We start from the raw sequence: 16,516 nt of genomic DNA, 5'->3' as shown, positions 1-16,516 counted from the left end.
CTGGCAAAGGGAGCAGTTCAGGTGAGGTCAGAAGCAATCTCATAAGCAGAGATTGAGCTATTTATTTGCACATTTTTCATTCATAAGAACACAAACCCCCAATTCAATGCTTCTCAGGCCCACCAGCAGTGACAGACAGGGCCAGTGGTGAAACACAGGGCATGTCTTCCAGGACAGGAGCTCAGCCAAGGCAAAGATCCAATTGCTTGAATATATGTTAATAGTAAATATATGAAGTACTGAAAAGATACTGTGCAGCATCTCTTTCTTATCTTTTCATAGTAATGTCGCACAACACCAGCCTGTACTGTAGTTATCTCATGATCTCTTTTCATCCCAGCTATGTTGGGAACCAAACACAGCGCTACGAAAACGGAACAAGATTGAAGAAAAAAATCCAATCCAGGCTCCTCTGCTTAAGACTCTCCCACCCCTCAATACTTGATGGACAGGCAAGACAAGGTGGTTTCTAACTCTGCAGCTCAGCTGAAACTTATACTTTCAATTAGAAGCTCTAGGTAAACAGCTGTTGCAAGATAGTTGCAAACCTAAAAACGTTACACAGAAGACACCAGACAGATGAGGCAGGAGAAGGAGTTACAACCGTGGACACTGGACGCAGCTAAGATCTTATATCAAGGGCAAAGCTAGGAACAGATTCTGTATTTCCTTCCTCCCAGCACATACTATCCCAGCAAGCCGCTTCTCAGCTCTCCTGGTTCCAGGCTGGCAGCACCTGGGAATTTCTCACTGCTCAGCAACAGCTCAGTGCCTCCCCGTAGGACCTGCATGCCCTCCATGCCAAAGCACCCTGATGAGTACAGCATGCATACAGTCAACAACACCCTCTTCATGCCTTCCCCATGAGCTATAAGCAATAATCTGCCCCACACATGCCACCTACAGAGAGACTTTTCATATGCTTTGAGTGCATACATGGTGAATCTCTTAACACAGAGCCTTTTTTCATCAGTGAGAGAGATCCATAGGACACAATTCAAAAGGAGTGTAGGCCTGGAAGACGGGCCCTAACTTAGAGACTAAACACAGAGCAAAATGAGAATCCCAGAAGTGGGCAACTAAACATCCAGCTCTTGACTCGTGAAGGATCACTTACCAAGGATAACTTGGTAGCTCATGACTATAACATAGCATTGTAATGTATTGCTGAAATTGTTTCCAAACAGCAACTTTCTAAAGAAAAAAACCATACCACTCTCTGCAAGTCCCTACAACAGACAAAATAATTCAATCCAAACTTTGGATTACCTCTCATTGCTTCTTGGCTCCTGCAAAACCTGAACAGCTCACTAATTAACCTCACTGGACTAATCATGCAGTACCAAGCAACTGTTTTCCATCCACAGTACTTCTAAGACAACATTTAACTTCAAAATTGCTTACATAAGCAATTGCCTTTATTTCTAGCGTTTTCTTTTCTTTTTAAGGGAAATACAAAGATTGGTATGCTGAACAGATGCATTGTGGATAATTCATGGATATTTGTAAGTGAAACATGGGCTTGTTTTGAGCTTTAAAAAGTCTGTTTGGAGTAATAGTAACATTTATTCAAACATGCTGCAAGACCATTTTGAGCAACTCATATTACCCTACTGTAGGAAGGAGACATTAAGTAAATAATAAATTAAACAATAAGTTCTAGATACAAAATCATCTTCGTGATCAACTTCAAATTGTTTAAACAAATACATGCTTTTAAAAATTGGATCTGAGCAGGTAATATCCACATTGGTCATGTGGCAGAGTAACTTTTTTGGTCAAGAAGTATTCTCCTCTGCTAGGAAAGGTCCTTGTCCAGAGAACTATAATAGACCAGTTGGAGATTCCTTCTGAAGAATCACTGAAGCATAAATGAAGATTTGCTAATTCACTGGGTGTTTTAAAGTAATAGCTGGAAGATACATTTCAGACAACATACAAATTAATGCATGCCTAGAGATAAAAGACTCCAAAGAAGTTTTCCTGCTTCCTTCACAGCAGGAACACCTTATCTAGAGTTATTATTGTAATTTTGATCATTGAGAGCTCAACATGGCATGTCCTACTGCTTTACTGGGAGTTCATGATTTGACCTTATGGACGACAGTAATCTGTTTATGTCCCTTTGTATGAAATCAAAAGGGAAATATGAAGAGCACTCCCTAGGATTCCTGATCTGGAGTTTTTTGATTCCATAGGATTGGCTACAAGGAAAGAACAAAAACTGAGCAGGTGAAATGCTCTTATGGAACGGCACTGGGCAGCCACAGGGACTTGGAAAGTAATGACGCAGGCCAAGTGTGAACTAAAGATAAAGATCTACAGTCAGCATATCTGGATCTCACCTGAATACATAAGGGTTTCACAGATTCCGCAAGCTGGATTTACATGCTTCTGTCAGGCAGAAAATCACAAGCTGGGCAACGGTGGAGCATTTTGAAACAAATTTAAGCATTTTGCTGATTTTTGTACAAATACATTGTCCTCAGAGCTGATATGCCCTACTCTGAGTTGCATCAGGCAACATTTTTCATAGGAAACAGTCCTGTTCCCCCCAAAATTAAGTTGATGAACTTGGACCCATCAATTCTCTAACTCCATAAAAAGACCAAAACAAGAACTGAAGACTAAATATTTTCCAAGCAGTGTTTTTCAAACTGTTGGTCTAGGGACCGCTAGGATCTCTGCAAAAAATCAAACCACAGTTGGGAAAATTATGGCAAGATTGAAATAACTAAAATCTTCACATGGATATTTCAGCTCATGTAAACATATAAACAAAACTGGAGAAAAGGAAAGTAATAAAGAAATGTCCAAAGTTTAGCCTAGTCAATTAGGGGAGCCTCCTACTAATAATGTTAAAGAACAAATTTTTTAAATTAAAATGTATACAATTCTATAGTTTTATGGTAGGTGTTTTTACAGGTGCCCAAGCACACAGGCTCCTTTCCTCTGCTAAATTAAATCCTGAAACAATAGCAGTGGCTGCAACAGTACAAGAACAACCACCACCCACTTTTGGAGATGAAGAGAAGTGACTAGTTGACTGAAAACTGAATGGGAGAGAAAGGAAAAGTTAGACTGAGCTCACGATTTGATAGAGTTTACAGATCAAACTGTAATTTTAAAGCCATGGTGTGGGTCTCTTCATAGAAAACCATTTAAAGTCTCCCTTTTTCTGTGTCAGATGAAAGATGGGAAACGGTGAAAAAAGGGCACTTGCTGCAATCTTGTGCACTTCTGTACAAACCACAAGGGGGGCGGGGGGTGGGAGGAATGCTTAGAGGGTCAAGAAAGTATGTAGGATAAAGTTAACACAAGGAAATAGGAAAGCTATATAATGATTATCCCATGTCTACCTCTCAGCTAGACTTATTCATGAGGAACTGCAGTCTATATTCCATCTTTATGTCTGTGTGCCTATGATGCCAAAACCCTAATATATGCAGTAATCTAACATGTGTCACACCTCTAACATCTATAAGATTGCTATCCTACAAACTTCGGAGACTAGGCCTCCCAAATCCTCCCCAAACTGCAGAAGACAATAAAAGCCCTTGTGCAGATTAAATGGACTTGACTTACAGTAATTACTGTGCAGAGCATATTTTTCCACCATAGGAAATTGCTATTCCACATGGAACGTTGGCAGACACAGCTGCTCCTGCATTTTTCAAATCATGCAAAAAGAGAAGACTGAAGATTGCAGAACTGAAAATAGGTGAAGAGAGATTTTCACCATAATAGGAGGACTGGAGCAGCTGAGTACAGCCCTGGGACGGGTCAACTGCTGGGGACATGCTGGTGGTTAGATGACAATCATGCAGGACTGTCTCAACATATAGAACTGCTCCATCTCTGCAGAGTGTGCTTGGATAGCAGTATGACCAGACATAGCAAATGAAACTAGGTTTAAGAGAAGGGAACAAAAAACAGAAAGAAAAAACAGTGCTGGGCTTGTTTGAGAAGTCTTTCTCCTAATCAAGAACCCTGACATCAACAGCAATTTCGTACAAAAATCTGTTACTTTTGTAATACAGAGTACATAAAACTCCAGCATTTTTCTGCCACTTTCTGCATTTTTCTGCATTGCAACTTTCACTGTAGTTCTCATTTCTTGACCCTTGCTGTTAACAAAAGGTAAGCTCTCTGCATCGGTAGATTTTTTTTCTGGTATGTGATTAGCGCATTTTGGGTGCTAACTACAATACAAAACAATACTAGATAATGGTAATAACAGCACGGGCAGGCAGGTATGAATTATTGTGTATAAGTGCACAAAAAAACTTATTCAGTAGAGGGTTGAAGACTTACTTGGTATGGCCTTCAAGTAAATTATAGTAACATTCTCTTTTTTTGTTTCATACCTTTTGTAAGACATATGAAAAAACTTTTGAAGGAAATTATGTACACACATTATAATAAGTGATCTAGTTGAAGATGTCCCTGCTCATTGCAGGGGGGTTGGACTAAATGACCTTTAAAGGTCCCTTCCAACCCAAACCATTCTGTGATTCTATGATTCTTTGATAAAAACAGTTTGGTACATGTATATCCTAAAGATTTCACGTTTACTTCACAGTTTTGGTTGGTTGGTTGGGGGTTTTTTTTTGTTGTTTTTTGGGGGGGCCTTGGATTTTTTTTTTTTTTTTAACATTTCCTGTTATTTATATTCCTCAAGAGAAACCATAGCTGGAAATATACTTTGCCTTGGGACACAATGTAACCCAGAAGTCCAAAAGACACCACTCAAAATGTTTTTAAAAAGGAGAGAAGTATATTTGAAATCACCAAACTACTTAACCCAGCAAAGGATCAATACCTAAAGAGAAGTTTTACAAAGCTGTGGAATGCAAGCATCACAGGCTTTTTGTTTCTTCTTAATACTTTTTTTCTATTAAAAATCTACACCAGCAGGCTGGCAGGACACATCCTTTAATGGCTACCTGAACCTCCCCAGAGCTATCTGGCACATCTCTGACTGCAGTCTTAATAATTTTCTTTACTACCTTCCAATTACTGCCAACAGAAACATGCATGAGAACTGTTTTCAACAATATTCAGACTCTTTTTTGAAGGCTTGTATAGAAATTAGTGCTGCAATGTTTTCTGGACACTAGTGGTATGTGCTATGAACTTAATTGCCCTTAAACAAACCACCAGAATGAAAGAGGAAACGTACACCTAATTAAAAAAATAATATTTCAAGATAGGGCAGGGATACAGAAATAAGAACTACATATTTTGGCAGAGAAACCAGCAGAAATAGCAGAAAAAGTCAAAATGATACCATATCAGACGACTGAAACACTTAAAAAAATAAATCAATTTTAAGGAGTTAGGAAACTCCAAACATAGTAAAAAAACCCCCTAAAATTCCTTTGGAAATAGGAAAATAGAATTGGAAGCAAAAAAATAACAACATCTGCATTTAATATTCTACGCTAGGAAAGGTCCATGAAAAAACTGCAGGTCCATGAAACCAATTTTAACAAAGGGGAAGATGCAGATGAGCAACATCATTACTACACAGGAGACAGAATGAAGAAAACAAAAACCACAGTAAGCCCATTTCTATGTCAGACTTCTTAAAGTTTATTACAAACAAGCACCTCAAGGAGGGAAATACTGAAAATTGTGGATAATGACCTTACCTTGACTCACACATGGGAGATCTTGCTTGACTATTACCATAGCAGAAGTTACTGCAATACTTTCTTTTTAAAGGCAGTTTCTAATGTAAAACTAAGAATAGTAAAGAGCACAACGTCCTGGGTATGCCAATGAAACTAGGAGTTCCAGTGTGAGCAGCCTTATAATGAAATGCAAAACCAAGGGCCCTGTATGACAAATTAGATGGAATATTACAGGTCTCGCTCCTCAAATGACTGCTTGGAAGCTAGACTGTAATTGCTTTGACCAAAATGATCAGTCTTGTAGTTTAGGTTTGACTGTTTTCCAAATGGAATGAATGGTACATTTCTCAAAAAAAACCTGTGACAGTTTTCTCAGTATAAAAATTGCAGAATTTCCATGTGGAGAATGAAAATGAAATTGACAGGTTAGTTCATACTAGTGCATCCCTTTCTCTCATATTTCTTTGCGAAGAAATGCATGACACTTGCATTAACATACAAAACCACCTCGACCTGCATTAAAGAAAGTGGGTGAAATTGAGATTTACAAGATCAGAAACTACCCTTAAGGTACAACCACACAATAATTTAGGTTGGAAGGCACCTATGAAGGTCATCTCGTCCAGGCCCCTTTTGACAACAGGGCTGACTTAAAAGCTGCATTAGGTTGCTCGGGATCGATCAACAAGCACAGTAATTACACTCACTGCCTGAACAGAGTAAAAACTGAGTAGCTCAGTACTTGCTTCAGACTAACTAGAAAAAAGAAGGATGAATAGAATTTGGCTATTTCACTCATTTAACAGGTGAAGGACTAAGTGAAGGACTAATTGAAGGATAAAGACGGCAAAAACTGCAGAAACTTTGGTGTGTGTTTAAGGGTGATACTGAAAAGAGGGCTGAGTGAAATGTGACCTGGATCTACTCTAAAATTCTTGGAAATAATGCAAAGGGTAACAAAAGCTAACTACAGTACAAAGTTGTAATCAACGGTTGTGTATATGTGATTATTAGATCACAGAAGCACATCTATAATAGACACATTTAAGTAGAAGACATTCATAAAACAAGAGAAAGTTTTCCTCTTCAGGCACCACTTATACCCAATTAACTATCTGTATAAGAAGGATATATATAGTTATCTAGCTCACATAGCATAACCATACCACATGCTTTGAGAGATTTCAGGTAAAAGCTACAATCAAAAGCAAAATATCTCATGAAATGAAACAGAATTCTAGACTGGACCCAGACAGCAGCTTAGTGCCAGGATCAGTAGCAGTTTCAAGAACTCTGACCAACCAAATAATGGATATCAACATTTGAACTTTCCAGGTTACTTAAACTGTCAGAAACTTTCTAAGATGTGATAGTGAAATACTGCAAGCATCGTATTTGGCAGTTCTCCAGGTGAAAAAGAGGCCAATGTACTTGTCCTATAAGGAAAAATCCTTTAAATGTATGTGATGTTGTCAACTGTCAGGCATGCCTTACTGGGAGAGAATGGCATGGATACAATGTGCCTCTTCTTGGGCAGAAAACATAGCGATCTCAGTGCTGCAACAAAATTACATTGTACATGAGCCTTTAGAACCCTTTTTCAAAAAAAAGAAACAACAACAAAAAAACATCCCAACCCAAGCAGTTGTGTTAGAAAGCAGCTGACTGTGCCCAACATTTATTTAAAGGGCGCATGTCCTCACAGTTAGACAGATTTTCAAATCACTATTTTACTTTCATCTTAAGAGCCTTGATGTCTTGCAATCAATTCACCAAGAACAAATGAAGCTGGCATACATAAGACAAGACATATGATAAACTGCTATAATATATACAACTTTTTTTGTTCAAAAGTAACCCTCACAAGTTGTTGTACACCTGTGAAAGTCCGTTTTTGTTTCCATGTTATCATGGTATGAGTCTGTTAAAACCAAATACTTGACAACATCAGAACTCCTTTTCTTTTTCAGCCAGTGCATTTTTTTCTGGTTCTAGTCACTTTTCAGACAGCTAAATGGACACACAGAATACTACATGACAATCCTCTGATTCAGAGAAATTTGTATCGCATTTAACGTCTATGTTTGTATTTACTGACAGTTGTAGTCACACATGCAATTTTTCATGAGAGACTAAGACCCTCTCATTACAGCCTCCGTAATACTGTCCAAATTTCTTAAATATTCGAAGCCTGGCCGTTAGCTCCTAATCTGTAAAAGCTGCCTTGTCAAAAGGCCAGCTCAAAGGAAGATGGGTGTCTGGCTTACTGCAGAGCTTCCCAGAGGTGTAGCAGTATGACCTATTTGAAAAGAATGTAGAAGAGAAAAGCAAACAAACAGCATGATCTGGCAGGCTCAGATGCACCCAGTTTTTCCCTGCTGCTTGTTCTGCCCCCTTCATACTGAAGAGTTGTTTGTTTTGCTTCCCTCCTGCTGGATGTGGGTGATTAACTCTTTAGCTTCTGGGCCAGGCACTAACATATCCTACCCGGTTTACCTCAACAGGATGATAGACCTTGGGCAACATGACTGCAGACCATCTTTGTCGTGTACTGCTCCTCAAGAGCATACACTTGGAGAATTACAGGCTTGAACTGTCCTGCTGCTACGGGATCTTTCTGGTTTAAATTTACCCATGGAGGCTGAGATATCACATTCACAAACATTTTTATTCCTTTTGGAAAGTCTTTGTTCAGGTCTGTCTGGTTTAGCTCTGTCCTGAATTGTCTTCAGCTTTGGATGCACTGAACCTTCAGAGCAGCACAGGGGATTCACACAGCCTCACTGATGGCTTCAGGAAAACTGGAAAAAATAGACTCTCAAATTCAGCTTGTCAGCTTCTCCAAAGCATTTCAAGGCCAAGAGGTTCTTCCCCAGTTAATCCTCCTCCTGCTACTGAGCATCTCTCTTTCCATATAGTTGCTAGTAGTTTTGTAAATGTTGATCATTTGAGAGAGGGATTTCTTTTTCTGTTCCAAGTTCCTTTTCCAGCTCCACCTCTTCTACAGCTCTTTTCTTTAAGGCTAGTTATGGAAAAGTCTGCTTCCCAGTCTTAATGTATTACCTGATGAATTTGCAGACATTTCAGGGACTGTTAATTAATTTATTGAGCTGTGTTTTGTTGTCTCTGTTCTTCCTATATTCAGTCAGTTTTGTCCACAGGTCCATTTTCTTCATATAGTGAGCATTCAGCTCCTGACAAACAGGAGACTTTTATTATGGACATAGGCCATTCCTTGCAACACTGATACTGCCTACATGATGCCAGCTGTCTTAATCACTTTCTTATTTTCCCTGAATTTAGTGCGCCAACAAGCCTGTATTCAAATGGTAACAGTAACAATTTCTTCTGCTTCTGCCAAAGCTCTCAAGGTGTCCTCAAAATTAGGAAATACACATTTTGAAATGGGAGTTTAATTGAACAGAGCCACTCTGAGAAGGACTTTACATCCTTTAAATCCTGTGAGACTCGAGGGACACGCACCATTGCAATTTATATCACAGGTTTTCAATTTTGGGCAATGGCCTCCTGAATCCAGAAAGACTTTCACTGTCTTTCCCTTTTGAGGTTGGGGGTAAGAGGGGGATAATAGCCACCACCCCACCAGGGAAAAGTTATCCCCTTTTATCTTAAATCAGCCTCCACCAGTCAGTACTGATCTCAAATCTAGCCTCTTGTAACAAAATCCACGTTCCAAAAGACAGCTTTTCTCTGTGGTCTTTGGTCTGCTCTTGCTTACCAAAGCCCAAAAGTCCTCTCAGGATTGACAGAATTGTTACTAATTAAAGTTAAAAACCATCTTGCCTGCTTCTACATAGCTCCTGCCTTCCTTATGACCTTTCAAATGGTTCTGGTTGGGTCTGCCTGCGTCCATCTCGCTCCCTTTCTGAACAAAGAACAGTCTAAAAATGCTTTTCTCTTTTGGCCATCTGGACATTGCTCTCGGCATCAAGGACTTTTCTTTGCTTCCATGTCTTTTCTACACTTAACCAAGTCTATCTCATATGTGACACAAAGCGTTCAAGTGTGTAATGGAAAAGAATCTCATTAATAACACACAGTTCTTCTCAAGGATGCAACTGTATTATTTCAAAGCAGAACTGAAAGAAAAACACAAACAGCATAGCCTGACAAGTTTAGCAGCACCTACTGCCTTTCTTAGTTAGTACTCCAGAAATACATTGCTTTGCTGTCTCTTCTAAGCCTTCTCAACTGGAAGAGATTGAGAAAACTGATGCCTGGTCTCCAGTTGTATTGCCTCTTAACAATACAGAACAACATCACTGCAGTTCACCCTTTCACAAGCCACATGCCTTTAAGAAATAACAGAGATATTCTTGATGCAGTACACAGCAATTCTAGCCCATCTTAGGAGTTCTGGAGTCTCTCAAAGAAGCTCTTTTTGGGTATCACAATTTCCCCTAGCCTTTCTTTTCCAATTCTCTTTCATTCCCCTCCACTTGCTGCAAGAGTTCCTCATTCCTCCTCCTAGGAGCTGCTGGTCACAAGTACATTAGCTAAGAACTAACCAGCCAGATTAAACCACACTTTGCCTAAAAATAAAGGTTCAAGATGGGTTCTATGCAGAATTTTGTGCTGTGTTACCAATTTAAGGATAGTAAGAGAAGTGGGCAGTTTATCTGAAACAGAAAAATCCAGTTACCAAAGCCAAATGGATGGTCCTACAGGAAAAAAATGTGTCATTCATTAACTTTCTGATGCAATCAATAAGCAACACAAAGGACAAATGGTTTTCTTCCCTGCTCTGAATTTTACCACAAAAAAGAACAACCATTTTTTATGAGATTTTTTTTTTTATTTTGAAAGAATGATAATACTTATTTAGACTAGTTGCATGAGATGTATGCCATCAACTGGAATTCACTGACACATTTTTAACTTGCCAGCTGTTTTGAGACACTGAAAGAAAACCACACATACAGGACAAGCGTATCTTTCCTCTCCATGGTGCAATGCAATAGTCAAGCTTTGCACAGTGGCCCAACTTGCATTCCAGTATTTGAATGAACATCCATCTAAATAAGCAAGCAGCCTACACTGGTTGTGCCGAGCATCCTTAAACCCCAGAGAGAACTGTACATATAAAACTTGATCTCACATATTGGTTAATATTTCTTGTGTTCACCTTGTTTCTTTATCTGCTAAATTCAAGACATTATTTGATAAAAAGCAGTACAACTTACTGCAGTACAACAACTGACTGTTAATCTTTCTGATAGCAGAGGTCACTTCTGCAGTTTGTCCAGACCATAAATACTCTTAGAAATTTCCTGAAGATTCCTCTGATGTGTCTTATCTGTTAACTTAGATGAAAGCAAAACCAAAGCATACTTTTTTCCTATCAGAACAGGAGTAAAACCAATTTGGTCTTACATACATATGTATTTTCATTTGAAGTTGCAGACAGTCAAACTCTCAGTTTAGCTGACAGTCTAAATTAGTTGGATTAACTTAGAAAATTTTTTTTTTTAATTACCTTGTGTCAGGTTTTAGGTTTTCCACAGTAGAATGGGTTTGATTTGTAGTGATAATCGATTTCTCCTTTTCACCATCACTTGCTCCATTTTCAGTTGACACAACCTCATACTCTGGAAAATTACAGTAAAGAGAAATTTGCTTAAATAACAGCTCTTACTTGAGCTTCTTCACTGCTCTCTCTTTTCTCATCTGATTTCCACTCCTACTGTCTAACAGGCTGTAAGGACATCTTGTGTGAACCAGTCTGGATGTCAGTATGCTAAAATGGTTAGGAAAGAGGGATCTAATTCCAGATTGCTCAGTGCCTAGCCCCTCATCCTTCCTCACAATTATGGGGTAGAGGATACTCAACATCCCACCTCTGCCCAAATGTACACTAGTGACAAAATTCCAAACACAAATAAGTATAAACATTCTGCAGATTGAATGAAAAAGTATCAAAGATGAAAGTATATTTTCTAAATGCTTAAAACCTTGATTAACTTAAAACAAGACCTACATTTTTAAGATTTCCAAAGGAAACTGCTCAACTAACTTGGATTGTGCACTTAGGGAATCTGCCACTTTAGAATGAAATAATTTTGCATAAATTTATTTCTGTATTTATATGATTCATAGAGTCTCACTACTTTCTTTTCATCTCATGGGATGTATCATCAAGCGCAAGCCATGCTCTGAACAGGCAATCAGCAACAGATGTTTGGGAAAAAGATACCTCTTCAGTCATAGCCTCTGTCCAAGATATAGTGTCTCTGTAGCAGGCAACCTCTGTTCCAATTCATAACAACCTCTTCTAATAAACACACTGAGCATATTGCTAATTTTTCTCTCTTTGCAAAGAAATTCACAACCTCCTAAGCCTCTTCCTTTTCCCTTCCTAAAACCTGTCTACAATACCAAGTGCAGCTTTGCTAACTGTAAGCTAGCAAAGGAGAAGGTTTTCAAAGAAAATTTGCAATGAGCATTTAGATCTACAGCACAATGAATAAAGCAGGTATATTATACTGTGAGGACAGAGACCACCTATCAACAGCTACAAAACCTCTAGAAAACTACTTTCTTTCCTGTTTTTTTCTAATGATACTATTAATTTTTGAATTCTTAACTAAATGCTAGCAATCTTTTTATCTTTACCTTGTAATAAACTCAGTTATTCAGAACACACACAGAGCAATATAAAACTTTAGAACAGGTTTAGAAGTACGTCAGAAAGTCAGCATGAAGGAATTACTGCCAATATTGAAGATTTCAAAATTTCCATGTTCAGAAGTCCTCCCCCACAACACTCACCCATGAACAGCAAAAGACTAACCACTGCCTTTTAAAAACAAACTCATGGACCTGCAGGAATGTGTCTTGGAGCAGGGGGAGAAATAAGTAGAGGGCTTTTACTTTAGATCATTTGTTCAAGTGGGACCCCAATGCAACAACTGAAGACATTAGCATTGATAGTATGTATTTGTGTGAAACATATCTGCGTTTTCTCTCTGTGCATTTCCTTTTTGGAAACAAAGACCTTTTGCTATATAGCCACCAAGGGCTAAGTGAACCATGGAGGAAAAAAAAAAAAAAACCACACCAAAGCCCTTATTTGCCCTATTTAAGCCTCATTAGAGAAATTATGTTTATTAGGAAGCATGGGAGAGAGGGTGGATATCCACTGCCTTAGGTACACACAGAGAGAATGAGTAGGTAACTTCTTTAAAGGAATTCAATCTTTCTGCCTTCTGCCAGCCCCAAGTCAGTATGTGATTTAAACTTTTTAATTCATTCAAGTTGGAAAAGAAAACACAGCACACGTGAATGGGCATGCAAACCTGTGCATGTGCACACGCACGCGCGCGCACACACACACACACAAAGAACTACTGAGCACACCCAGTACCTGCTTGTTACTCAGTGCACAAGACAACAAATTGCCCTACATTTCTGTGGCAACACAACAGGAGTAGCAGAGCACCAGCAAAATCGTCTTGGTTCCTGATATTTGCAGCCCTTATGAAAACAAGGAGGCAAGCTCAATCACTGTTTTGGTTATTATTTGTCAGACTTTTCTGTTACTGAAGTACAATTTTGTTTTTAGGAATACCCAATACAATGAAACCCCTTGTGCACACCTAAAAGTCAAGCAAAGTAACCATTTCAAAAAAATGGCTCAACAAATTACATTTTCTTTTTCCACAGTTCTATCTGAAACAGTGCATTAAAAAAAAATGATGTGATGCCTAAATCAGATGATTGAAAAAACATGTACAAACTACGAAAATAAAAAGAGATGACAAAAAACTTGATTTAAGTCTGTCTAAACAAGTAATGTCATAATGGTGCCAATATGAAAAACAGGATTCAATGTCTCCTCTTGAATTCAAAAAGTGTCCTTGGATGAGTCATTAACTGAGTAATTTTTTGAATTTAAGATGAAGGAGACAAGCTCAACGAGAGTATTTGTAAGCCCCAGAGTTCAAATATTTTGTATTACACATTGAAGTTAAAAAGAATGAAAATGGTATTTATGGGAAAGCTGTTAGATCTACATAGGAAGTTAGATTGAAAACTAAAGTTTGTGTCAGTGAAGCAATATGAATGAGTACTAGCCACATATTCTGCAGAAGGTTTTAATCTTCCTTTCCAGAATGGGGAAGGATATGCCAGGTGTCTCAGTTATCACAGAATAGCCTTATAGAAGAGAAGAAACTTTATGGAAAGTTAACTTTTACAAATGCTGATTACAACTGAACAGAGAAAGTGTTTCCACCTAAAGTCTCAGAAGAAACAGTGACTATTGCTTGCTCTATATTTCACAACACACACACTGAAAAAGACAGGAAATAGTATCAGAAGGCAATTAAGCCTTGCCCTCATCATTAGATGATGTGCGCTGACAGTTTTACCAGCTATAGTGGAAATGTTTTTCTATTTTTGCAATACAAATAGTTGTGCTGCAGTGGGTTCATTAACATACTCAAGAAAAACAGCAGGTCTACTTCCAAGAAAACATGCAGACTAAATGACGTTATCTGATCTAATCAAGCTAAGGACTGGTTTGTGGAGGAGGCCTCCAAATGACAACAGCAACAAAAAGGCTTTTCCCTGAACAAAAAGAAGCATTGCAGAACTGCCTGGAATGGGGAGTGTTCACAGAGAGCCTATCCTCAGCCTAATTCTAAGGTTAGCAATAAGCTCACACTTCCTTTTCTTCCAGGATGAAGCACACCGTGGAAGGCAAGCCAGGTAATAATTCTTCTCTCTGTTGGTACTTATTAGCCTACAGTTTCGTTTTTATTCCCCTTCTAATCCAGCAGAAGGGCTAACTTTATTCCTCCTTCCCAGAAGAAAAAAGTGCAGGCTAATATTTGTTTTGACTGTCCCTTCAGTTTTGCATTTATTATTTTTCAGAATGGCGGGGAGAGCAAGAAAGAATAGAGGCTAAACCTAGTAATTATTTCTAGAAAATAAAGGAAGGACTAACTTGGGGAAGGGAGTGGCCTTGCTTCTGACAGTCACCTAATTACACCCCTGCACTGAAATCTCTCATGACATGCATATAGAACAACATCTGAAAACATCCTACTTACATGCTAAAGTGAATGGCTAATGATAAAGTCTTAGTCCTCACAGCTCCTAGTCTTATCTGTTCTACTCACCTGTAATGCAACACAGCCAAACCCACTTGGTCACGGCTGTGATGAGCCAGTGATTTTGCAAATATAAGTTTTATGTCCATGGTAAAAACAAAAGCCATTTTCCTGACAGTACAGAAAAACCATAATTTTCAGGTGAATTAATTTAAATGTTCAATTTTCATAAGCTTGTGTCGATATACAGAAGACAATATAAAAAATTATGAACGATCGTCTTGCGTGCTTAACTGTCTATGTCCTGATTCCTGCATGACTCACAAGGATTTATTCTCAATACAAAAACCTTCCTTTGGAAATGAAAAAAACCAAACGGATTCTTTCAACATAGACAACTTGGTCACCCTGTTGTGGGTACAGCAAGTATTATGCTGGCAGAGTTCTACTGACTTACTAGATGGATGTAAGGTTTCATTGTGTCCGGCCCACTGATCAACAACATCAAGTTGAGAAAGATGTCTACATTATGTGTACACATCTATATAATAAAGACTACTGTCACATTGCTATAAGTTCTTGACTAGATCTTACCAGATCCTGTACACAGAGATGCCAGAAATCAAAAAAAGATTCAGAGTCGTACTTCCTAAGTAACTTTTTGTGTCATCACTGACAACAATGATACAGTTGTGAAAATCTTGTTCTAATCTAGTAGCATTTTCTTATCCACACTGGAGTTGACAGTAGCACAAAATAAAAGCACTGGGCTGTAAGACTCCCTTGGGATTAAAGTATTTTTTAAATGGCATAAAACCACTGTGAAAGTAAAAATAAGCTGGAAATACTGTTTTCTGATACAATGGAGGAAAGAAATCAAACCAACCAGTAACAGTGTCATTGTCTGGTTTTTCCCAGTCCAATATGACGAAAGTTGGACAGCCCTCAACAGTCACCACTGTGAGGTTGGTTGGAGGATTTTGTGGAGGATGAGTAGGTTCTTCCTTGCTGCCAGCTTCTTCTTGAGGAAAATGTTCAAGAGAGCTTGTGATAGAGCAAGGCACATCATCATCTTTCTTCATGTACTTGACATGGGGGGCTAAGAGTAATAGAAAAAAGCTGTTATTCAATACAGAGTGTTTCTACAAAACGTCAATGCCATTTCACCTAGTGCACAATTTCCATTTCAGGGCACCAAGTAAAAATCTTCACAATGGGTCAAAAGTCAAACATAAATATTTAAGAATAAACCCCATATATTCAATATTAAGCTGCTTGTTGTTTTTTTTTATTGTTGTTAGACCTGGAATCTGCACTGCCTTCACCCCCTTCCCATTGGCACCACTGACGAAATATCACTCTGAAGGTATTAGTGGGTGATACGTACTGTTTGAAAGAATTAACTTCTGTCATAAAATAGGACAATTAACTTTAGCCCTTCTATAATAAAATGATGCTACAATTCCATTTGCAGCTTTTGAGTACTATGCTAATAGAAAGATGTAATGCCCATCAGCACTGTGTTTCACCAGAAAAAGTAAGAAGTTTAATCCAGAGTCATTGCATCATTGAACTTGCAGTTTCTAAAGTGACTGTCAAAATCTTAACCATTTTCAGTGGTACAGGACCAAACCTTGAAACAAAACTTCTTATACTCTGCATCAAAATACAGAAGATTACTTAAGACAAACACATTAGTTCTAAAATTAAAACTTCTGCTGGATGTAAACAAGATCTTGCAAGACAGACAGTGTCTTCAGAAATGTAGTGTCTCTTATCAGACCAATAAAAAAACCTGAAAAATCT

General features: G+C 38.4%; 1 protein-coding gene across 32 annotated transcripts in view; it reads right to left on the bottom strand.

Annotated features, from left to right (window-relative positions):
* ABI3BP (ABI family member 3 binding protein) overlaps nt 1–16,516 on the bottom strand; it is a 169,335-nt gene that overhangs the window by 10,609 nt on the left and 142,210 nt on the right. For all 32 annotated transcript variants that reach the window (XM_075034192.1, XM_075034201.1, XM_075034204.1 and 29 more), the window contains 2 exons: nt 15,597–15,809; nt 11,134–11,245 (listed from right to left, as the gene is read on the bottom strand). In XM_075034192.1, the coding sequence (XP_074890293.1) occupies nt 11,134–11,245; nt 15,597–15,809 (325 nt within the window). The remainder of the gene's footprint in view (nt 1–11,133; nt 11,246–15,596; nt 15,810–16,516) is intronic.

Source organism: Buteo buteo, chromosome 8 (genome assembly GCF_964188355.1).
Source record: "Buteo buteo chromosome 8, bButBut1.hap1.1, whole genome shotgun sequence".
NCBI classification, from domain to species: Eukaryota; Metazoa; Chordata; class Aves; order Accipitriformes; family Accipitridae; genus Buteo; species Buteo buteo.
This window is presented reverse-complemented; position numbering and strand designations above follow the sequence as displayed.